Genomic DNA, 24,334 nt, shown 5'->3' with positions numbered 1-24,334 from the left:
TATTTGAATTATCACTCTCCACAGACTCTTCATTAGTACAAGTGGTGCGATAAGAGCCGGGGGGTGGGTGAAACTCTACGGAATTCCCTGTTAGCAAGGTGCAATAAACGGCGTCTCCTCCAGAGAACACAGCCCCGTTTTAGCGGAGGAAGAGATGGGACTCCGACTCTTCGCTAATCTTGACCCTCGCGACAGATATACGACGGAGAGCTTTCTGAGGTTGATTTCTACAGTGTCCGGAAGCATGAGGATTCGTCGAGTGCTGATTTGATGTGCGCTTCACCAGCTCACCTGCAGGCGTGGCCATGATATGTTCGCTCTTCTTGCATAAATATCGGCAGGAGCTTGGCCTCACCCGGCCTGGCGCCTTATAAGTACTAGATATAATCAACTCTGTACAGCATTGACCGGGGTCGCACCTCCCTTCCAGCAAGGGGTGGATCCGCTGGTACCGGATCACCCCACGTCGTTGCCATTCCGGTGCAAGTTCTCTACTACATTCCGCGAACAATCAAAAAGAGGTCATAACGCGGAACATTGACAGTCTGACTTCCGGCAAGGACCGTACGTTAAATATTTAGGTAGAAGTTTCAAAAGATAAGTACACGGAGACGCTCTGAGGTTCTACACAACAACATAGTATCAGATCTGATAATCGCAATCACCAGTTTGGAAAAAGAGATGAAAATCGAATCAACGCGGAGGGTCAGACGTTTCTGGCTCTCAAACCTGGTGCTTGCGACTGATTGAATTGAGACTTTGGAATCTTTCACTCAAGTCCGAATCATTCCCTGTTCTCGACAGATGGAAGGGAGATGATTGACTTGTCGAAATGCGCTCGTCGACTCGGAAGCATCCTCTCGGACGACCTGAATGAGCCTTGCCTCGAGATGCTCCTCGCCCGCGGAAAAAAGGAGGAGGAACGCGCGTGCGAACTTAATGTAAGAGACTGATGCACCATGTCTGTAGACTACGGACGGGTACAGACCACTCCGAGCGTCAAATGAAACTTGTCCAATCTATCAGGTGTACAGCGAAACTCCTCACAAGAGGAAGTTCTTCATCAGAATTCAGTTCGACCGAGCTTTTCACTAGAAATTGACCGAGTGGTTCTCCCTTGGGCGAAATTCGAAGCACGGTCCCGTAGGGAAGAGGTTCCACCGGGTCTTTGCTTCAAGCTACAAATCTCGGTCCCTGAAGGAGATAGGAAACGAGAAAGCTAGCGCACCATATTCCTGCTGATTCCTGGATTCGGTGGGTGCTTGAGGTTTCGATGGGCTTTCGAGACACAAAGTATCTCTTAGAATACGTATACCTCCCGTATCAGATCGGTTGCGTCTCTAATCACTCGACTCAAGTCGTCGACTATCGATTTCATCAGGAGATCTTGGTCCATTATGTCTTGATTCCCGAGGGAAGTCATGATCAGATCGAGCACACCTGGGGACGGAGAGGAATTTTGAGAAAATTCGAGGGGGAGACAGGAAGTCTCGCTCCGTAGGGTCAGGGTCGTTTCCTTCTTTTCAGCCAACTCAGCGAGAGTTCTACGCAGACTTACTTGGATATAGGCTCGCCATCTGCGGGAAAGCTTTCGCCGGCTCGAGGAGAGCGTGTTCTGTCGCATTGCTGTCCCGCATGTAAACGAAAGTTCTTTCGAGGAACACCAGCTGATCATTGATCATCCTGATTGCCATTGGATCGCGGAGATCCAGCTTGCTCTGTACCTGGTGGAACTTCACCGCGGCCTTAGTGAAATTGACCACGCTTTCTTGGAGGGGCCGAAAGTCCACCTTCGGTTCCGGGAACAAGATGTTGTATTGTCGGATGGCTGATGCCGAGAAATCCTGCATTGTCAATGCGTACTCCAACAAATTGAAGGGAACGAATAGGGAATCTACGAGATCGCGGACCTATCGGATGAGAAACGGCGTCGAATTAGTTGAAGCAAACGAGTCCTATGGAGACGCGAGTGAGTCTTGCGTCGACGATGGTTTGCTTCCCCCTGATATACTCACAAGCTCTGCCACGACCTTCGTGACGACTATCTGGTGTTTGTATCCATCGTCCGGTGTTGCCTGAACCTGGAAGGCGCACGAAGCTTCTGAGCTCCAGGTCATGAATCCGGGCAAGACACTGGATCCCGCCAGGATCTGCCACCCACCTTGTTCAGTGTGTCGAATTGTGTCCGGAACCAGAATGGTTTGCTGTTCATTCTCCGGTTGTCGAAGTACTCGTTGTCGACGTAAGAGACTTGTATGATGGGAACACCGGCTTGCGATATGAAAGTCGAGAATCCGTCCGTGTAATCCATAGCCCGGATCATTGGCCGCCTCGGAATCAGAGCTGTATGAATGACGAAGAAAAATTAGTTTCTCTCTCTCATCGTGAAATCCAGTATGCTCCGACACAGCCCACGACCATTCAAACGCCATTGAATCGTACTCGAATGGAGGTAATTGTGGAACAAAGTTATGGTCTTGTTATCCTTCGTCGTGCCAGCTCCAAGCATGAAATCGTATTCGAGAGGAACGGTGTCTTCTTCACCGGATTCTTTGGCAAGCTGGAAGATTAAAATTCCACAATCAATCCAAAGCTAATTTCGAGCTCCTACAAACAGAGAGCCGCTCGGAATCTTCGAAGGTTGTCGCGATAGAACCCACCTTCGCGAGCTCTCGTATGGCGTCGTTGCTCCTGTCGTGGGCGAAGGAGTCCAACCACTCGTTGTAGACGGTTTTATTACTCTTCCCCGAATTTGCAGAATTCACCTAGAGTCGATGGATATGTAACCAATCATACGAAAGATGCTGCCGTTGTATCATCGGAGAGATTGTATCATTCACATTCTCAAATTGTCCTCGATCGTCCACGATAATCTCTGGCGAACCCACACCTACCAGATTGCTGGCGTTGAAGATAGCTTGCGTCAGGATGGGAGAACCGGTCCCCAGCACTGATTTGAAGCCAAATACTGGGTTGGAGACGTCGATGTACGCCACGGCGCGATTACGGAGCACGTTCAATCTGAGGAGGAGGAGGATGGCTCAGAACCCCCATACCGAATGGAAACCGGTCGGAATACGAACTAAGGCTCCTTTTGGATAACATACCGGTTCTTCACAAAATGGTTCAGACCAAGGGATCCCAAGTGTTCCGCGGCGAAGCTGCAGAAAATGATCGAGCGCCTCGGCCGCCATTTCTGTTCCTTGAGCTCACCGAAGACTCTCGCGAGCTCCTGGGGGAATCGGAAATCTCGTGGTCAGACAAATCAGGAGCTCAGTCTCACGTCTAAGCTTCATCCCTCGAAATCCGTTCTCCCACAAACCTGTAGGGATGCGAGTCCGCCCACATTCGAGGGACTCCAGGAATCTCTGCCAGCGCCCACGATGATGTATCTGTCGGGCTCCACACGACCGCGAAGTACGCCGAACACATTGGTCAATTTCTCTGGGGCAGTCTGAGGGAGATATAGAAGCATATTCAGCTGTCGACCCTTCAGAAGTCTTGAGTTTCCTTCGGTGACCCGAGATGTCGTGAGTCACAGCAATTACCTTTTGCAGGGTGGTTACTTTCAAACTGACACTGCTAGGACCAATATGATAAACCGAGCTGGAGTTGCCCCTCATCCTGGAAGGAGCCACCAAATCGGAACTCTCGAGAAGCTGGAGGAGACTCTTCGCCATGTGTCCGTTGACGGTCTGCACCACTAGATCTGCTCAGAAGTATTCACCGTCAAGTCTCCAATCAATATCTATCCAGGGAGAACGGAGAGAGAAGAATCAATTCATCGAGAATCACCGGATCAGGTACTCACTTTTATAGCTGGCTTTAGCATCCAGATCATCCAGCGAATTATCGGACCAATTATCGCCCTCGGGAACGCTCGTTCGAGGGAAAGCGTTCATATCCAAGTTTGGATAATCGAAGATGTCTTGGTAAAGCAAAATTCCTATGGAAAAGATACGATTTCTTAAGGCGAGCTCACGGTTGAGTGGGAAGCAGGCATAGACGGCGGATATAGATCTCAAATTGATACCCTTGAGAACAACCGTATCGGCTGCGATCACCCACCTGCAGCCCCGAGGGAGGTGGCTTGCATAACTTGTTGACGCAGGGGAGAGACTCCAAACCTTGGAACAGAACGACGTTGCATGAGCGGAAATCAAGCTGCATCGAATACCTCCGGATCTCTCGATCACAGGTGCCCTTTAGGGGCCTCCGGGACTGTTCACGACATTACCTGACGAGTAGGATGGCGCCCTGCGTGCAGTTTTTCGAAGCGAGATACTTCGCGTCTTTGAAATCAAGCTTCGATGCGTATACGAGATGTCCGTTTATCGTTTTGTTTATCGAGTTCCCGACGAAGACGAACTCTTTCATGGTCAAACTGAGGTCCATTCTTTCCTTCAGAGTCCCGTTCGGGTAGATTATCTGCGGGAACGATCGGAAATAAACGCTGATACCTTCCCCCGAACGTTTTAGCTTCGTCAATTCTTCACGACACGAAAAATCGTGACGATGGGGAGGATAGATCATAATCAAGTACCTCTATAGAGTTGTGCTTGCTGCCCTGAGTGGTGACGGGAGCGGTGAACTCGTCAGTGTAGATTTCATCCAAAGCCTTCCTCCACTCGCTTTTTGTGATCTTGACGATATGGTCATCTAGCAATGAGTCTTCCCCGAAGAGTCTGTGATATAATGAAAACGAGTGAGGAACTGGCGAGCGGGCTGATCCGAGTTGTGATCCGGTAAGCACAGCCTCATTACCGGGACGAATACTCTTTTAGAGAGAACCCGAGCGATTAAGGGGACTAAAACAGTCCCCGGATAGCGTGACCTTCCTGAGAAGGTAAGCTCCTCCCACTTACTCAGCTTTCTTGAGGAGCGATTGTTATACTCACTTGACGTGACGGACGAATTGGCTAGCGCTGACCATATCGAGAATCTTGTCTTTGACGAGCGGATCTTCGTCATACACCGAGAAGAGCGCTACCGATCGACCGCGAGCGCAAACAGTGTGCTCCGTCTGCAATGCAGGGGAAGGGATATCTTCAGGCTCTACAGGTTCAGGAAAATTCCTGGATTCAAAAGTTATTTTCTCAACTTGTGATCGATCGGGAAGTTGGGGGAATGGATCGGGACTCACATGCGCGAAATATCCAATGCAGAGTCCGATGATCGCAGCCACGGAGGCGATGGTGCATCCTCCGAGCAATAGGTGTCGCTGGGTGACGACATGGTGGATATCGTGCGTCGTTTTCTCGTAGATCTGGATCCGACCGCTCGGTCCGTCGTCCACCCACGCTCGCTCCTGCGTAGATCAGTCGAAGTTTTATTGATCGATGTTTCGTGCGACAGCAGATGCCAGCAAATGTTGTCGCGAAGATCGAATCGTAGCTCGGTATCCATGCATAGGTATAGGTAAATCTAGGGGACTGCAGGCCTCGGATGATGAGTGATGAGTGGTCTCCCATCTGTACGCCCTCATTCATCAGTATCTGATATCTGAGGCTCCAAAGGCCCTTCTGCTCGATAAATGGACGATTTTGAGGGCATCGCGTATACGAAAAAGGGATCCCTCCGAATGATCTCGATTTCCTTGCGTTATTGACACCGGTGTTCAAGTTCTTAGTCTCCGCAACTCTAGCCTCCTCGCGGAAATATGCCGATCATGATTATTGAGCTCATCTAAAATCATTTACAGGGACGAGCGATTGGTCGATTGATAAGGGAACGCAAGATCGTGATGGAGTGCAATCGGAAGCTGAACCTCTGAAGTTCCCCTTGCCGGGCAAGCTAGGGTCTTCACGCGGAAGAGTCGGATCACAAACGATTCGCGGTAGCAGCGCGACGATCGTTGACTTCCCCGGGTATCTATGGGGTAGGTTCTGAGAATCGCGCACGAGTCTTTTTTCTACGAGGGTTTCAGGATGGCCCCTGAACAGGATTGTCCTGTATGAGGCCTCCTTCCATTCCCTGACAAACTTCATCCGAGGTATTCTACCGACGGTGGAGCCTGCACCCCGGGCTAAGTCACGTCGAGGAACTCGTGCGTCATGGAATGCTATCCAACATATGTAAGCGAGCCCGTCTAGCGTAGAAATCAAATGTCATCGAGATAGAAAGTCATTGTGAACAGCCGGTATTGTTCCGGAAGTGCCCCGCTGAGGAGCCGAGTATTCGCTGATGACCGCGGCAAACTTCTTCCGATGGAGTGAATATAGCTCACGGAGACATATCATAGTTCTCGAAAGAAAATTCTCCGGAAAACAACATCTCCTCCCGCAAACTCCGAGCGAAATCTGACGAGTCACTCGCTTTCCACGATCAGGAACTTATGCGTTGAGCTCTTCTGTTGAATCAATCAATCCACTAGAATTCCGACAAGAAAAATGCAACGAGTCTTTAAAACGAGAGCTCTGAGAATCTTGACTTGAATTCAAGATTGGGAAGCGGCGCCCGCTTATTCCCTTCGAACCACCCGTGCCTGAACAATTTTATTCCTGAGCCTTTGTTTCAACCGGAGGTCGAGGCGTAGTCTTACTTCCGGCGTTCTCATCAGAAGTCAGAAGCCCGACTGAAATCGTAGAGATGCGGTTCCTATGCTTTTTCATCCTCGTGATCAGCCTCATCGGCGCAGGTACGCAAACTTCCATTCCCCCTCTTACGCGTTCCGTTTCCCGAGTATTGTGACAGTTCGACTACCGAGTGAAGTAAGAGAAGGGAATCGCGTCCGGTCTCCGTTTCGTTTGAGATGCCCTATCAGCCTCATCATCGTCATTATGAAGCCTCATGTAAACCTGGCAGAGAAATATCCATCTACGATTGATTTCAGCATTGGGTCAAGGTAAGGGATGATAAGTTCTTAGGGATGATATCCCTGATTCGATGAGGAAAGCTTTCACCCAAATGTTTGGGAATCTGGAATCCCTTCTCGCTGATCGAACAGGAGCATCGAACACTGGAGGACCGAGCACTGTTGGACTCCAGTTGGGATGGTCGATGAATAGAGCAGCCTGAAGGCGCTACCTTTCACGCCGGTAATCATCAGTGAGATCGACTCCTTTTCAATACTGAAGATCCCGTGGTCGAATCTCCTTCCCAGAATGAGAGCGTAATCGAGCCGGCGATAGGGAATGAGCGACCGATCAACAGTTCGGAACTTCGGTCGTCGATCGATTCGAGAACCTTAATCGCGAACACGATCAGCATAGCCCGCCCAGTCGACCCATAATTGCTCAGTCCTCCGGGGTTCCCGGGATGCTCTGAGTGTCATCTGTCGAGTATCGATTCATATTTGTCGGGTTCTTTCACACTGTCTGTATTTCTCGGTGATTGTTTGGAGCTCTCGAAATCGAACCCCGCTCGAGAAATCCGAGCAGACACGATCTCTGCCAGACACGCGAAGAATGAATGGACTCGCGCAGCTCCGATGGTCTCCTCTAACTATCTTCGAGAGCACCACCTCTAATCGCAATCGAGACCTGAGACCATTGAGCCTTAGGTATCAGTAGCGGATGACACATCCAACTGACCGCGGTAACCCGACCTGGAGTCAATTATCGGAAAGCGATGCGGTTTCAAGCAATAAATCTGGGAGGGATCTGATTTCTCGAACGACGTTTCGTCATGCGGCTATGAAAAATAGCACGAAGACGATGGCTAGCGGCGGCAAAACACTTTGATGCTAGCATACCCATCCATCAACAATGAACAACAGATGTTATAAAAGGGTCCGGACACAGTCTCTGAATCGCCACTTATTCATCAGAGTTCCCACTCATGATTCCCTCAAACTGGAAACTTGAATCGATACAAAGAGCGTCATTCATCTTTTGGCGAGTTGTCAACTCCGCGGAGACCTTAATCGGTGGCTTCATCGGAATAGATTTTCCTGTCGACGGGCAGGAAATCAGACTCCTATCCAGCGTGCGCCGCTGAGTTGCGGCCAACAGAAATCACAGAAGACTTAAGTCGGCTCACTGACTGCTCATGGATCCCTTATCCCTCCAATGGAGTTCTTCCTCGTTTGGACCAATAAGGAATTTCTCGCGGCGAAACCTCTAGCCGATTTGGCTCTCGATAGTCCATGGATGAATATCGTCTAAGCGAATTTATTGGATTTCCGCAACATTTGATATTAAAGATGAACTCGGAATTTCCGAGTGGTTCCAATTCAACGCGAGACCCAAGTCTTGCGTACAGAATGTATCATAAGCCAATCGAACTCACCTCCGGCGGCACATCCTCTTCATCCCGGTACGGTCGGTACTGCGCGGACATTATTCACGATATATCACCGAATCAAGTTCAGGATGCGCTCAGCAGTTCCACATGGGACTTGACTCGATCTGAGGGGAAAATGAGGCTCTACTCTTTCGGACAAAAAACAAGAATTCTCCGAAGCTCAAGGACTGTCATTACTATATCAGGGAGTGTCTCCTTGGAAACTTCAATACACGAGGATAGATATCGGAGGCGCGCCCTTTTGTCGCGATCCTCTTGGACTGAGAAATGATAGTTCTGCGGCAATAATTCTCATTCATTTCAGACTGAACTGTGACAGTCCTGTCAGGGCAACAATCCCACTTCGGTGAGACGATATTTCAAAATACGATCCCACGTAGCCACCCCCGAGGAGCCAGACCGTGTCGATACTCCTGAGCACCACCCAAGCTAGAAGAGCAGGTGCATGTTGATACATTTGACGTCAACGTCAAGACCCCTCGTACCTTTACAGAAATGTGGAACGTCTCTGTGACAGAAGAGTCCCAACGCGCACTTTCCGATGGTCACCGAAAGTCTTTATCTACGTGCGGCTGAAATGCACGTTCAATCGTGAAATGACGTGCCGATGACTTTCCGCTTGTTCCGGACGACAGACACCGAAAGCTGATGCTTGTGTGGTGGTGCGGCGGTAGTGTCTCCGACAGCAGCTCGGCGAATACCGCACACAGCAGCGATGGCGGCGCGGCGGCGATGACGACTGACGACAACACACACTACAACACTGCTGCTCTTGTTGGTAAACGTCAACCCGTTTGCCTCTCTTCGATTTTCAGGCGAAACTTGGTCGCGGCAACCTCAGCAGATTTTCTCCCGGAGGCCGTTCAATGTCTTCAAGCCCTGGAACGGCTGTCCAGAGGGCCGGAAGAGAATCTCAACGACCCGACCTCGGTTGCCGGGGACATTGCCTGCCAGGGGTTTCTGAGAAACAAAACATTGTTGCGCAATGCCAGTCTAGTCTAGACATTCGGGTTGGTTTGGCGCGGGAATTCAAAAACCTGTCATTTCTCTCCCTTGGGTGCTCGTTGTTTACTTCATATGTCACTCACCGAGAACGAAGACGTCATTCACGAAATGAGCGACCTTGAAAAGCCGACCTGCTGAGAGTTCCCGGATGACATTCTGAGGGAAGAGAATCGATGGCGGAATACTGCTTTTCCCGACTATACGGGAATTCTCGATCCAAAATGGCGGCGCCCATGAGTCCACCTCTCTCTCTTTACGTGAGATGATTGCAGTGGTTTATGCGTGTGCGAGGGTGTCGATTACATGAGGAGACTCGAGGCAAACAACGGGGAGCGGATGGATATTCGAATCATCGGTTGATTTGATTCTGCTGTCCATTCGAAGGAGAAGCCACGGTGCTGGTGCGTTTCTGCTCCACACGCTTGAAGTTCTGACCGCAAGAAGAGTCAAACTCCATCCCGAAGACAGCATGGGATCGACCGTGGGAGCATTCATTCCATAGAGGAAAAATCGGATCCATCGACCGGCGTCACAATTTCCAGGCGAGTCTTAATCTGTCTCATTTCAAGAGGAGTTTTCAGTGAGAGACGGTCTTCGATGTCGTGCGTGAGAAACTCTTCGGCACCGAGAATCGTCTGATCGTACATTCCTATACTAGCGAGATGAGATTCTAGTCATTCGGAACAATTTTGGCCTGAACAGTACCCGGAGCTCCGTCCAGCTCTTAAGTCGAAGGGCTCTTCTCTGCTTCGGTATTTTGAGAGAATTTCGGTGTACTCATTGTCAGTCTGAGTGAATCTAAAACGGACGGTGAGGGTCTCTGGGACGGTGGCTATCTATGATCCAGTGATCGACGCAGGCTCCGCAATTATGACTCCTGATCCGAGCAATCGATCCCGTCGCTGCCGCGTCCTTGACGTAGTCATAGTGCGTTCGGCGATTGTTCATCGCGGGATGCGTCGAATCGACAGTATATTGAATGCGACTGAATGCGGTCTCATAGGGCATACACGGAGACACGGTCAGTCTGTGACAACGAGAACTTGGGCGTTAGGGATCGCTCGCCGAGCGTATTACGTGGATTTACTTGGGCCGGGTAACGTGGAGATTCACGCGTCATTCCAACGGAGGAGTCACTCGTCTCATATCGACTCTATCGCCAAGAAATTTGAGCGCGTTGCGTGTTCGAACAATCTTGAGGATCTGAAATCTGATCAATGAGGCTCTGCTTCGTAGGGAAAAGAGATTTTCACGCCTGATTTCCTCAACCTCCCTCTGGATGCGGGTTGGAGATTTTCAGCGTGTCCGCTTGGGACGCCGGCCGAAGAATGTCGCGAACGATACTCGATACGCGGATCCTGTTAACATTCGACGGATACTCCGCTTTTCTTGAACTCATATCTCGACGCTTCCATTTTCCGACAGAGCTCATCGGAGATCGGAGAGGAGCGCCTCGATATGAAGATCTATCTCAAACAATTGGTTTCAATAGCGACTTCGAAAACGCCAGCGGATCGACAGGGATGGCTTCTAAAACGAGGAGAGGTGAACAAGAATTTCCAGAAAAGGTTTGTTCAGGAAGCGCTTCCCTTCTCATAGCACAGCAACCTGCGCGGTGTTGGAGGTTGAAATTTCGAGACGCTGTCGCTTCATTCATTCACGCGAAACAATCAGACAGCTGACTCGGCTCGGGATCTGGCAGTCTATTTCGCTTGACCCGTCGCTTCAGTATTCTCCTGCATTCCCGCTGATAATCCATGTACAGCTCCCGGCTCACGAACCAGAAACAACAATGTTCTAATCCGCGAATCCGATTTCGGCAGGTGGTTCGTCCTCCGTGGAAACATGTTGTTTTACTTTGAAAAACCCGACCGGGAGCCTGTGGGCCTCATAGTGCTCGAAGGTTGTAGCATCGAGTTGGCGGAGTGCTCCGAGACTGAAAGGTACGCGCACCGTTTTGCCGAATCTCCTGGAACGATGCCCCGAGACCACGGCGTCGTCATGGTAATGATTTCAATTGAGCTTCCTGATACAGGTATGCCTTCCTTGTCATCTTCCATGGACCTGGTGCGAGAATTTACACGATGGCTGCAAACTCCCAGGTCGGTGGAGTAAGAGACCGTAATAATATTTTACGCGATGCAAACATGTGGGGGATCCGAACATTCACAACCCTGCCCGCGATACAGAATGTTCTCCGGAGCTTTCTCGGAATGTTCTCCCGACTATCCTCGTACTCGGACTATAAGCGATGCTCTCCATTTTTCCAGGATGATATGGAAGGCTGGATGAAGGCGTTGTCTTGCGCGAATTACGACTTCTTACGCAACACTGTAGCCGAACTGCAAAGGTACTTCATAAGAAGCTCCTCGAGTTCGGGGTTCTCAATCATAAGATCTGTAGATGAGAACTCCTCATGTGGATTCCCGCGGTCGAATCGAGCTTCTGAGACAGAATCCCCATCCTCAACTGCTCACCTGTTCCAGGCAAATCGACGAGATTCGGTCCACTACGCAGTCGAGCGCGCCGACGGGGAAGATCTCTTCGTTGTCCTTGAGTCCAGCTGTGACGCCACCTCCGCAGGTGAATTTATGCCTCCTACTTTCAGTCCCCGGAATGAATGACTCATCTCAAGGACATATCCCATGTAGCTCCCTCGTGTTGCTTCTCTGGAACCTTTTCATTTGTTGGACCGATTCGGTCAGAGTCAGCGACGGGAAGCCCGCTGATCGGGCGGATGTCACCTAATCAAGCACTAACAGAACGGTCCTCAAACAGGCGCCACCTCGTAAGAAGTCCTCACCGCCGAGACAACCGCCCTCGGCGAGCTTAGATTTCAATCCTTTCAATTATGTGTCAACCACAGCCGCTCAACAGGCGACCAGAATGCCGACCACGTTCGACGAGCTGCACACGAGATACGCCTTGAAGATTCAAGAGGTTCGTAGGGTGACGGACTTGTCCGATTCTCCCACGGGCCCCAGGGATCGCGATTCCGATTAAATTGGGAATTAAATCGAGCTCATGTCCGCTGCAGGTGTTCAACGAACCGAAACTCATAGCACAATGTCCTGGTCAGCTCATCGATTTGTAGCGTGTTCGAACCGGTCGGGGACCACGTAGCTCCTAGAAATCGCCGTGCACAATCCGTAGTCGATGACGTAGTTCCCCGACTTCCCCAAAAAAAGCCATCGTTAATCATTATAGGGCTATTGTTAGAGTGACTCGTTTTGACTCAAGCTAGGCGGTCAAAGTGACAGTGATTCGTTTCGTGCATCGAGGCTCTGAACTTTGAGCAACCGCTATCGACAGTTTAATCAAATCCTAAACCCGAGTGACATATTAGGTAGGAAAATATTGGAGTTCTATCTATCGAAAATATGGGGAACCCTTGCATATCACTGTGCGCAACCTCAGCTCGGCTGTCAAGAAAGATGAATATCTGGCTCCCTGTCCAGGAAAACAGCTCTTCTCTCACCGAACGGAGTCTTGAATCCCGATGGGTCGCTCATTTCGCCCCCCCCCCCCTTCTGATTCTGTCGTCCCTGTGAAGAGAGATGAGCCCTTATACGATTAAAAATTCTCGAACATTGGGGGCAAGGTTCGGCTTCCGGATGAGAAATCCCTCAGCACAGCAGGAATGGAAGGGCAGAGAGGAAAAACTCTGCCACGAATCTCCGTTTACGACGGGATCCCGCTCACGGCGGCGACACACTGAATCGTGTCACGTAGAGGACCGGATTTCCAGTATCAGATTTTACGCATGACATCGCAATTCTGACACTGGTTTTATGATATTTATATACACGAATTATGATGATCCGAAATAGCAACTGCATCAGTGCGTTGTGTGTACATTCCATTCTAGTCCAATTGCGAAGGTTATCGTGAATAAATGCCGATGGATTCGCGACAAAGATCATGGTGCAACAAACTCGCTTTTTGCGGTCCGTCATCAAAGAAAACAGGTCCCATAGAAATCGAGACATCTCTCGGCTCTTCGCGAGATCTCACGGCCAAAATGCAGCCTTCGGCTTCTGGTCTCTTGAGAGGACTACTAGAGCTTTGGAGGCGCGAAAACCATCATTCATCAACTGCTTGCCGCTATTCGGGGATGATCATGATCATGGATGACCACGAATCACTGCCAGACACCGATATCGGGGTCGGCGAAGTCGTCGTGACTTATCCTTCCAAGATTCCGAAATCACCGCGAATTACATTATCTGTTCTCTGAAGAATATATTCCCTTTTGATGTACCGAGTTGCCGGACCAGATGGTACTAATTGGATTCCTCATCGAAACATTCTTGAACTATTTTAGAGCTGCGAAGCTCCAAAGGTTATACCATCCATTGAGAGATGAAGAATCAAGGTCTCCCGTCTCATGCTTTCGAACGGCCACGCCGATGGGTCCAACTTCAGCCAATTTTCATCCGATTGCGGTGATTCTCCCTCAGCCCGAAAGCTCGGAACGAGAGGCGCTTTTTGCGATATTCCGTCTGAATCGGTCAAGTGTTAACTTATCCACGTAGGACTCAATGTTCCGGGTTTCTCGAAGGGTTTCGCATGGGAGGAATCGACCCACATGTAGAGGAGCAAACAGTCTGAGCGAACCACGGTCAGCTTGTCCGCACGTAGTCTCAATTTTCATGTCCTCCCGGGTGTTTCATGCGAGAGACGCCGAGAGCAAAAAAAAACGTGACATGTCCGCTTCCCACGGCGCTAATTCACTCCTGCGGGTCGTCTATCATGCATGTCTATCACTTCAAATCTTTACTCCAATTCAGCGAGACTCCATGAGAGAGCATACGAGTTGAGCAGTCGGGCTGATGGGTATTCGGGCCTATGGGCTGCCCGGAACCGGTTCTCTACCCTGAATCTCAGGGCGTCACCTGTCACCACTTTATTCGAATGCGCATCTATCCTGACAGATAGATTGCGACCCGAAACCAAGCCTCCAGAGCTCCCTGAGAGAGCTTCTCCCCTATCAAGCGGCGCAGATTCTCCCAGGGAGTAAGATGGCAGTCCCCGGATCAGATTCCGCGGAATTTTCGGGAATCTCGAGAGTATATCGGCCCTATTAAAGCCATGTGAGTGTTCGCAACGAGGTACGATTTATGAATGATTCGATCCATGGCGGAACATAACGGTGTGATGGGACATGGGACAATGTTTCGGCGGCTCTTCCCTAGTCTAGGGACTTTGTCCTTATAGGAAAATAGCGCCAAACCGACGCAATGGGTAGTACAGCATGGAGAGTTTCGAACTAGACTCCCGATCGCCTTGTCAGAGAGCTTTTGATGAGATCAAGTGTTTGAGGGGGTCATGAGTCGAGCAGGCGTTTCCGGAAGTCGCCTCGGAAAAAGGAAGAAGGTTACCGTAAGGAGTGTGCCACCATGGGAGTCTGCGCCACTCGATTCAAACTTGGTTCAAACAGTCTCGGCACCCGCCAATTCAGCGGGCGTTTGGCGGTGACACTCCCCGCTTCGACCGGGACTTTCATAAAATCTCGTAATTATGCCCGTTCCGCCCGGAATCTACGTCATTACGCGCGATGCGCCACCTCGCTACGTCATTTCCAGGGGGTCCGAGCCTTTCTATACGTCTAAGTTGCTCTCGGAAGGCGCCAAGCTTCCCCAGAGCGTCGACGCGCCACTTCCAGTTGGACTCCGCCGCCGGACTCGACTGTGTGTATTACGAGACGGCATTTCGCTGCTGGCAACCTAAAAACATCATGGCGGACTGTTGTGTGTTTCTTCTTCTCTTCTCCTACGGCCACTAGTGAAGTCGGTAATAATTTTGGCGGCGTGTGCCTGGTAAACTCTGTGAAAGTCAGCATTCGACGCAAAAGGACAACTGGGATTCAGAGTGCGTCCGCAATGAACTGATTGGGCAGTAGAACCCTAGATACGCCGGACATAGAGAGCGAAACGATCTATCAACATTTCCAGAGCGCCTCTGACAGGTGAGTTAAAGAGACTAATGCGGAGGAAAGCATGAAGCTCCGCGAGATTCTGGTCTCTAGTTGGACTTGGAAGTGACTATTCCGTCCAACTTGGTCCGCTCACCAGGCTTTCTCCGGACAAGCGAGAGCGCAATAGAGTCCGCGATGGCGCCAATCGAATCGATGCGTGCCTCCAAGTCTCTCAGTCGAGCTGATAAGTTCCCTGATGGGACGGGGAAGTCTCATGGAAAAGCTTACCGTCACTAGAAACATCCGATGGAACTGTCGGCCGAACCAACGGAATGGGCGCGCAAAACTTCCACTGCGGCGGTCTTCCGTCGAGTGATGTTCCACTCCGCGAGAGGAGCAGGCGGACTCCGAGAGGGAAACGGAGTTCGATTCCAGGCTTCCCATCCGTTAAGCTCTTGGCAGAATGCTTTCGCGGTGGATCAAACTTGACGAAGGCGAGCGAATGCTCCGGGCGTGAACCGTTAGTCTGAGGATGGGGGCGGACGTCATGCATAGTAGCTGACTCCTGGAACTCGAGAGCGTTCCATACGCTCCCATATGCGGTCTACGGCTCGATCGCTCATCAGTCTTCTTTCCGGAGATTCTCTGTTGCAACTCACTATGCGGACGCATGAAAGGCGTCCTGTGAAGCTACGACCAGTTTCGCGCGTAGCGATAAGCGGCAGTCATCTCAAACCTGTTTGAGCGTTCCTTATCGTTTATCGTCGTTACAATTTTTTCTAGGCGCCGAGGAACTTCCAGTTCGGAAAGGACCTATCATGTAGTGGCTTCCCCTCACAAGTGAGTAGCTCCGATCAGCACGCAGGGCAAATATATTGCGACCTATGCGCCCCGATGTTCACCGAGTTGGAACATTGCTTTGAAATCGAAAGCCACTTTCCGTTTCGTCGCATCACATTCGATCCGAAGTGCGGCCGGGTAACTTCACTTTTGTTCGCAACGACAGCTCCGACCGGGCATGTCGAGAAACTCCGGGCTGCTCGAATCAGACATTCAGAACAAACCGATGGGTCCGTGGAGGAAAATTGATCCTATCTGTTGGGTAGATCGAATTTCTCTCGGCCCTGTCTCCTCGCCAGCTATGAGCGGCATGGGAAACTTTTCATGTCTTGACGCCGCGCGAGACGCGGACCATCTCGACGAACGATGAGCGCTCATCGAGAAAAATTCATTATAGATAATATCCATCGAAGCTGCCATCGTTATGACAGATCGGCGTAGCTTCTTCGCCGATGGGGGAGGTGCCGTTAAAGATGCTACTGCCGGTGTACCTTTTGAGGGAGCATTGGTCGGTGCCCCAGTCCAAGGGAGTGAGGAAGCAGCTCAGGAAATCGACGAGATGCTCTCTGGAGTCTCGGCGACCGCGCTCGAAAACCTTCACGACTTGGACTCCTTGGTAAGATATCGCCCCATTTGTCGAAGGCGTGAAAGCCGCGAGCTCTTCGCCGTTGAAGACCGTAGCCAACTGACCACCTTAATGTTTCGTGGTTCTCGCAGGAGATAGACCAGCAAGTGTTAGATCAACAGGACTTGGATCAGCAGGAACTCGACACACAGGTTTTGGACCAGCAGGTATTGGACCAACAACTTTTCGGCCAAGAGGACGCGAACTCCGCCCCGGATTTCCAAGGCGCACCCTTGCAGGTTTGTTCCTGTTGGATTTTGCGGAAGAGACGGAAAGATAGCTGGGGGCCGAGCGTTTGAGGCCGAACCTTATCTTGTTTCAGATTGTACTGACCGAGCATAGCTACGCGATACCAGGCAACCGACAGCCGAATCAATCGCCTGAGAGCGCGAGGTCTAGAACGATGCCGAAACGAACCAAGAGGATCTCGGAACGCTCTGAGCCCTCGACACCGAAACCTGTCAGTCCACCGAAGAAAGCCCGCGTGGCCGTCCGGGAAGCCCCCGCGACGATTCTCAACAAGGATTGCGTTCCGAAAGAAGACGTTGTCAAGGAAGAGGTTAAAGAAGTAGCGACCCTCGAGAGCGCTTTAACGCCCCAGCAACTCGACGTAGTCAATGCAGCCGTGGCACGTCTTTCTTCGAGTGGGGAATTGGCAGATTTCAAACGAAGCGACTTGGAGACGCCTTTCGAGGTTCCTCCCGCCGTCATGGCGAAACCTGCGCTTAACGAAGTGTCGAGTGCGCGACCTTCTCGCAAGTCAAAAGAGAAGTTCCAGCGAAATCTCGAACGCAAGCGACAGATGGGCAAGAACATTGAGGACTACGTAAGCGATGAGAGTGAGGACGAAGCTCCGGTCACGAAGCAGAAAGCGCCAGTGAACACAACTCAACAGCCTCAGCCCTCAACAGCACCCACCAAAGCCAACACCACTAACGCTACCAACACTGCTAACAAACGAAGAAGTCAAGCATCGAATCCGCCGACTCCGCATCCCGCAAAACGCGACCGGCTGAACGTTGTCGATGCTCCATTGGATTCCTCCGACGGCGAGCATCCGGATGACGTTCCAGACGACGAAGAATGGAACTCCGATAACGATCCAGAGAAACCCTGGTACGTATTCTCAGCTGGGCCGAGGGCCTCCGATTTCCTACGACGGTGACCCATAGGGCAGTCAGCTGCCTAAGACTCAGGGGAATCCCGGTAGTTTCGGCCGACGGGGAAAAATGATGAACTGTATGCGATTTTCCAGGTGCATCTGTCGAAAACCCCACAATAATCAGTTCATGATCGCGTGTGACTCGTGCGAGAACTGGTTCCACGGCAAGTGCGTCGGAGTTTCGAAGGCGGAAGGTGCTCGGATGGAGAAAGCCAAACTAGATTGGTATTGCAACAACTGCAAGTGAGTATATGATGCTTCCGGTCGCCAGCACAGATCTTCCGCTGAACCACCAGGAGTAGAATCCAGAGTCCCTCCGTGTTCTGGTGTCTATGCGTATCTAGTCAGGTCGTGGGGAAACTGAAGGCGGCGCATTTTCAGACGGAAGAAGAACGGCGTTGCAGCTCCGCCGCCTCAATCTGCTGCTCAAACTAACCTCAGTGTACCACTGATTGACTCTGTGTCTCCAAATATGCCGGCCGTCATGGTAGGCAACTACACGGTTCTTGGTCAGTGCGCGCAGTGCAAGCAGGTCAGTTCTCGTTCAGTCGATGACTCCGAATTCTTCTCGGACTACATTCAATGTGATCCTGCCTGAACCGAATTTCGGAGCCCGAATATAAATCGCCCACCCGATTATAGGTGGTCGGATCTGAGCCGACGCATCGTTTCTGCAACAAGGAGTGCATCACACGTCACGTTAATAAATATCTACCTGCCATCATGGAACGGGCTGAGAGAGAAGGGCTCGAGGTGAGTTCGTCAGGAAGTCTTCAGTCGGAGATTATCTTTTCGCGACAGAGAAGCTCCGCACGTCATCGAAAAAAATTCGGAAGGATTCAATGTAGCCATTCTCCTCAGGTGCGCGTCTCGATGGTCGAGATTTCCACCGGAAAAGCCATAAACTTGGTCAACGCGGCTGTCAACGGCACAATCGATTGGCTCTGCAAGAAACCCACCTTCCAAATCAATCCCAACCAAGCGAGCGCTATCCGACGGCCCGTTCCCAAGCAGCCGGTGACGGGTGCCCCGCCGCAGATCAACAGAGACTTCGATGCGAAGCTCAAGACGAAGGGCTCAGAAGTTTCCGCGAGAATAGGCTTCACCGGTAACGGGAGTCCACACATCGCTTCTCCGCGTAAAATCCAGGAGCAACAGAAATCTCCGAAGGTAGGCTAGCGAGTGATGGTGATTGCATTCGTCAACCCGCGGCCGAAACACGGATTTCATCGACGGAGTTTCTTTAATAGGTCGTTGCAAGGAAATCTCCACCGAAACCGCAACCGGTGCGCAGACGAAGCTCTGCAGCGACGGATAACAACGGAGTATCGCCCGCTCCAGACTTGAAGGACAAGGACCAGGTTGGTGCCAGTTTTTCAGCAGTATGCCTCCCTCGATCGGCGGAGTGCCGACTTCGATTGCCCCCACCGCCTTGCGGATCCGCCCCATGCCAAGAGTTTTGCGACGATGGATACAATACGGACATACTCTACGGTCTCTTCTGTAGTCGTAGCTCCGAAAATCGAAAAGTTACGAAAGTGTTCCGCTCTTCTCTCGATCGACACGGGGCTTAAGAGGTCATTGAACCCGGCCCGGCTTGACTTGTCCTTCGGCGTCCTGCTAGCCTAAATGTTTGGGAATCGGTACAGGGCATATTTCCAGGTCTCATGCTACATTTCGCCTGGAAAAATTTCCGGAAAATCTGACCTTCCATAATATTTCAGCGCCACGAGGCGGGAATGCGTCAAACGGTAGTCAATGGTCTGCTGCGGAACCTCAAGGATCGGTGTCAGACAGACTCGGCCTACGCCTCGAAAGCTAACCGAGTTGAATCCTTGGCCAAATCCATCGAAAACGCTCTGTGGACCACTTGTGGAGGGGGCGGCAAAAACTACAGGAACAAGTGAGTTACCAAATGTTCTTCCGTCGTGTCCCAGTCTGCCGCATAGCGGCACCAGTGTAGACAGCAGGCATCATGAATGCGAGATACCAACGGTGGATAGATGGAGGGTGAATCACAAAGCTTCGGATACTTCTCGAGGGAGCAGAAATTCTGACGGTCCTGATCTCTCACAGATTCCGGTCGCTGAGCTTCAACATCAAAGATGCCAAGAACGACCTGCTGTGGCGCAGAATCGTCAATGGAGAGATAGGGCCGAATCAGCTGGTGAAAATGGGTGCCAACGAGCTTAGTATCGAAATGGCACGCTGGAGAGAACGCGAGGCTCAGCACAACTTGGAGCTCTACAAGAAGGAAGCTGCTATGAATGTCACTGATAAGGTATGGGCACTTATGGCATTTAAAAGGCACTTATGGCCCGAGTGGGATGAGACGAACATTTCGACCTATATTTCAACGGTCTCTGATTGATATAATCCTGCCCAGGACACTCTCAAGCTGCTTGCTGAGAAGCCTCGCCAGAAAGGGAAGAGTGCTGAGCCCGAAAGTGATTCCAAGGGGGAGTCGACTCCACCGGAAAAACAAAGGACGACACGGACCACCAGAAGTCATGCCGGCAGCAGTTCGTCTCCGATAACACCGACTGGCAGGAAGACACGGAAGGTACGACAGTCTCCCTCGGCTTGGTCACGATTTGGTATAACACTCCATATAATTCCGCGTAATTCCCGACACCGTCTAACTTCCTCGGAGTCTTGGTTTCCCGTGAAGTATAATCAACGACTCGATTCTCTCGCGCAGACAACGGTCGACGTCTCGGAGAAGAGCGGCGACACCGGAGTTGGAATCGGCAGCGAAAAGAATGATGAAGATCATGGCAACGAGAAAGTTTCTCCGAAGGACAATAAGAAAGATAAGGATCGGAGACGGTCCACCGCTGACAAGGATGAGGACAAGAAGAATAACGATAAGGAGAGGAGATCGTCTTCAACCCATGAGAAGAAAAACTCGGAAAGCAAAGACAGGAAATCCTCGGCGGGAGCCGAGACGACGCCCGAGAGGGAAAGGAGATCGCTCCCGAGAGGAACAAAAGTAGATAAGAAAGCCAACTCCGATAAAGATGCCAAAGCGCCCACCGATAAGGATTGGGATTCGAAGCCCGTAGATTCCCGGTCGCTCGATAAAGCGCAGATGATCATCGATAGAGTGAGTATCTACAACTGCCAGCCGACGACCTCCGCTGTCAGGTAGCACCTCCTGAACGCTCTAGGTTTAATCCAGGAATGGAAACTCATCAACACTTTACTTCCAAGGTTAAGGCTATGAACAGGAGTCAATCCGACGCGGAAATCGGACAACTCTTCGCCAAGGAGAAGGCTACCGCACCGAGCAATGATTCACCCGAGCCTGATAATTCGGAAGTCACTTGGACGGGTCTCATCAAAATGGAAACGTTCAAATTCGTCGCCACGTTCCGCCACGCCGGGGGGATCGTCAATAGTTTTGAGGTGGATCTGCCAGACACCGTCGACATTTGCGGAAAAATTCAACCTGCTGGTGTCAGCGATTATCTGAGAAGGTGAGTGTTCGCGTTTCCTTCGGGCGGGAGCTACCAGACGATCGGTGGGGAGCTGGATTTTGAGCGAGGAATTTCGTTCTTTCAGATTGAAGCACGCAAACAAAGATATTGTGGTCGTGAAAGTCGAAGCTCAGCCCGAGCTTCCGGCCAACGCTGTGGAACTCGAGGAAATTTGCCGTCGGCTCAAGGCGAGAGGGCGTCTCGGAGTCGTTCAGGAGCTGAAACAAACCAGGGTCAAGGTACGAGAAAAAACACGATGAAGGTCGAACGCGATGATTCCATGCGGAAATCAGTGGCTAAAAATTAGATTGAATTCCCGTCCCCAAAGGATTTCTATCTGGTGCCGTTGAATCCTGGCGAGCGCCCTCCAGAGTGGTTCCCGTACAAGGATGAAATCGGGGAATGCCCAGCATGCTGTCTCCTTGGCATCGTGATCTGTCACAAGGCAGTCTGTCAGAGGTGAGTCTGCGGCGGCGTTTAGAAAAACTATTTTGGTGGACCATTCATGTCTAGAATGATGAGCACGATGAATGAGATGACAGTAGCGGCGCTGTAGGAGTAATCAAAAAATCCCCTGGGACTGAGCCGTGCTTCGTTGCAGGCGCGAAACGCGGTCTTCGGTTTCCTCGGTGCAATACCATCCGACGCCGGTGAATAAAACCAACCCGCGAGGAGACATAAAGAATACCATCGCTGAAGCCGAGAAAGCCTTTGCTCAGAAAATATCTCATTTGAACAACGACGTCCCGCTCCTCTCGGAAAGAAGCTCACATCCAACGCTGCCAGGTTTGGCCGCGGAAGGGGACGGGGGCGGCGACGAGGAGGCCTACGATCCCGAGCGGGAATGGGCATCGTAATGGGAGAGCCTCCGCATTGATTCGACCAAGGTGCGAGCTCTTGAGCGTCAAGTGCCTCGCGTGGAACGAGTGAACGGGGCGTCACGGTGACGCGGGCGAGAATATGAGTAGCCCGAGTCTTCGTCAATGGCTGTTCAAGAATCGTTCCAGGGTGAACTATCCTCGCACGAGGACGCGGAGGAAGCGTGTCGTAAGTGGAAATGACGTCTGGAGCTGGTCTTCCGCGGACTCGCGGACGCTATGCATATTGTATGATCAATTTTCGGTATATACATATATACATACCTGCAAATTGGATCATCATCATATATACAGACATCTACGAAAGTTTGTAAATGGTTACGAGTGGAAGCCGTTCGAGCCGATCGCTCCGGCGGACTCACTCCGAAAACTCAATGGAAGATCGCGCTTAAATCAGAGAGGGAACGAAGAGTTAGGGACCGATAATGGCTGCGAGGGGAATCGACTAGGTGGTCATTGTTGCGCTTATCAAACCTATAGATATAAATATATATATATATATATACTTATATACACACATGCATATATACATACATAGCGACCTACTTTTACATATAACATTCATCATACATACGAGAAGAGCATAGTGTATCGTACTGTACAGGCTCGGGTGCAGCCGAACGAGATTGCGGCCCGCGGCGGTTGCGGCAATGGGCGAACTAAAACCCACAATTCCTGCACAAACATTAGACATTAATGTAGCTGAAATTTCGTGAATCTGAATGTGGTTTAATCAATACGAATCGCGTATGAACCGCAAGGAATTCCGATCGATGCATAAATGAGGAAGTTCACGCCTGTGAAGTGGAAGTTCAGTCCTGTGGGGCTACCGACCCTGCTCGCAGCCGTGGCTGAAATCGATCTGAGTAGAGCTAGAGATGTATGGTCGTTGTAGCGGAGTGTATCATAGACCTCTCGAGACAGCTTGTAGAAAGTCCTTCGGAGCCAACAAGCCAGTCGTTCTATCGGTCCCCTTCCACTGCTTCATCACACAGAAGAGATAGTGGTCTCTCTCTGATTCGATCTATGATTACATTCGTTGGCCCTTCCATGAATCCTAGCTCGTGTTCTAGCGGAGAATCTTCATGGTCGCGATGTTGTAACTGGAAGTTTCAGTGAGTGAGGAAATTTTTCTACGAACAGCAGCGGTGGGGTGCCTTAGAGAGTTGTGGACACACGTACCGTGTTCAGGAAACGTTCGGTAGGAGAAATTTCGTCACAATTGAAAGCTGACGTACCACGAGGGGATGTTCTTTAATGAAATGGTCAGATTTCAACCGAGATAATCGTTGGCTCGTTAAAATCGGATCTATGTAAGTAAGCGTCGACTTTTGAAAGAAGAGGTAAGCAAACGATTCCGGCGAAGAGAGGGATAGAGGGAGATAGTCGATCGGAACGTACAAGCTAGCAATCGAAAACCTAGAACTCCTCCCAAGCATCCTCGGGGTTCGGGAGAATTTTCGCGTCGGCGTAGACGGAAAACGCATCCGCTGTCGTTCGTACCAATGTCCCTCTCTTCACACTACGCACATGGAAACGGCAATTCGCTGAACTTGTTCGCTGAGAATTTCTTGTGAAAATCTCGGGAGTCCCTTGAGAGATGGAAAAACTCGAGAGATTCACTACCACGATGGCAGGTCGCCGCCGCCGTTGGGAGGTCCCGTCGTCGGCGAACCCCGGTGACGTAGCTCATCACCGGCCATCGTGGGAGCGTTGAAAAAAACTCGCGACTTGTGGTGAGCTTCATCCCAACCTCGAGCAGAAATTGAGCCGAAACGAGTTTTCCTACGGCTCGAGAATCCGGAGAGCGCTCGATCCCCGCGCATTTCTCGCGAAGAAAGCCCAAAGGGCCGCATGGGTCTCGAGACTCTTCGGGAACTCCAATCGGGACATTTCGTTTCGCCCTGTCTATAATCATAAGCCTATATGGATATTTCTAGCAATATATCTGAATATATATACATAGATATATATATTTATCTACCTATACCTATATATTCGTGTCTGAGGATACGAACGATTGCGGTCCGGATGAGCAGCCCACGAAGTCTCAGTTTCGGATCTTGGAGAGAAGAACAATTCCCAGCGAGGAAGCCTGACTTTTATCGTTCTCATCCACTCGAAGGAGGAGAGCACAGTCGCCTGCTGGCGACTCGCAACTCGCTTCTTGAACTCTGGCTGAAT

At 50.9% G+C, this 24,334-nt stretch overlaps 3 protein-coding genes across 3 annotated transcripts; 2 read left to right on the top strand and 1 right to left on the bottom strand.

Annotated features, from left to right (window-relative positions):
* Positions 1 to 1,129: 1,129 nt before the first annotated feature.
* LOC100907692 (N-acetylated-alpha-linked acidic dipeptidase-like protein) lies at positions 1,130 to 8,280 on the bottom strand. The gene is made up of 17 exons (XM_018641694.1): positions 8,230 to 8,280; positions 5,144 to 5,308; positions 4,899 to 5,023; positions 4,544 to 4,685; positions 4,238 to 4,428; positions 4,069 to 4,127; positions 3,812 to 3,946; positions 3,549 to 3,709; positions 3,323 to 3,454; positions 3,108 to 3,232; positions 2,895 to 3,021; positions 2,661 to 2,765; positions 2,443 to 2,560; positions 2,162 to 2,343; positions 2,016 to 2,081; positions 1,559 to 1,910; positions 1,130 to 1,440 (listed from the first exon to the last, which is right to left on the bottom strand). Exons 1-17 carry the CDS (start codon positions 8,278 to 8,280, stop codon positions 1,301 to 1,303), a joined length of 2,376 nt encoding a protein of 791 aa, XP_018497210.1. The 3' UTR covers positions 1,130 to 1,300.
* Positions 8,281 to 9,549: 1,269 nt separating this feature from the next.
* LOC100905559 (Inositol phosphatase interacting protein) lies at positions 9,550 to 13,166 on the top strand. The gene is made up of 8 exons (XM_003738427.1): positions 9,550 to 9,791; positions 10,675 to 10,817; positions 11,073 to 11,192; positions 11,285 to 11,351; positions 11,520 to 11,599; positions 11,736 to 11,832; positions 12,028 to 12,189; positions 12,287 to 13,166. The coding sequence occupies exons 2-8, from the start codon at positions 10,708 to 10,710 to the stop codon at positions 12,341 to 12,343; spliced, it is 693 nt and encodes a 230-aa protein (XP_003738475.1). The 5' UTR covers positions 9,550 to 9,791; positions 10,675 to 10,707; the 3' UTR covers positions 12,344 to 13,166.
* Positions 13,167 to 16,430: 3,264 nt separating this feature from the next.
* On the top strand, positions 16,431 to 22,129 carry pps (protein partner of snf). The gene is given in 17 exon segments (XM_029113035.1): positions 16,431 to 16,622; positions 16,724 to 16,870; positions 16,954 to 17,747; positions 17,887 to 18,103; positions 18,138 to 18,190; positions 18,235 to 18,325; positions 18,436 to 18,546; positions 18,655 to 18,963; positions 19,044 to 19,154; positions 19,518 to 19,696; positions 19,870 to 20,074; positions 20,180 to 20,356; positions 20,495 to 20,899; positions 21,007 to 21,272; positions 21,358 to 21,511; positions 21,601 to 21,731; positions 21,874 to 22,129. Coding segments are annotated over 17 exon segments (3,798 nt in total).
* The last annotated feature ends 2,205 nt before the right edge of the window (positions 22,130 to 24,334 follow it).

Source organism: Galendromus occidentalis, unplaced genomic scaffold (genome assembly GCF_000255335.2).
Source record: "Galendromus occidentalis unplaced genomic scaffold, Mocc_1.1 scf7180000075986, whole genome shotgun sequence".
Classification (NCBI taxonomy): domain Eukaryota; kingdom Metazoa; phylum Arthropoda; class Arachnida; order Mesostigmata; family Phytoseiidae; genus Galendromus; species Galendromus occidentalis.
This window is presented reverse-complemented; position numbering and strand designations above follow the sequence as displayed.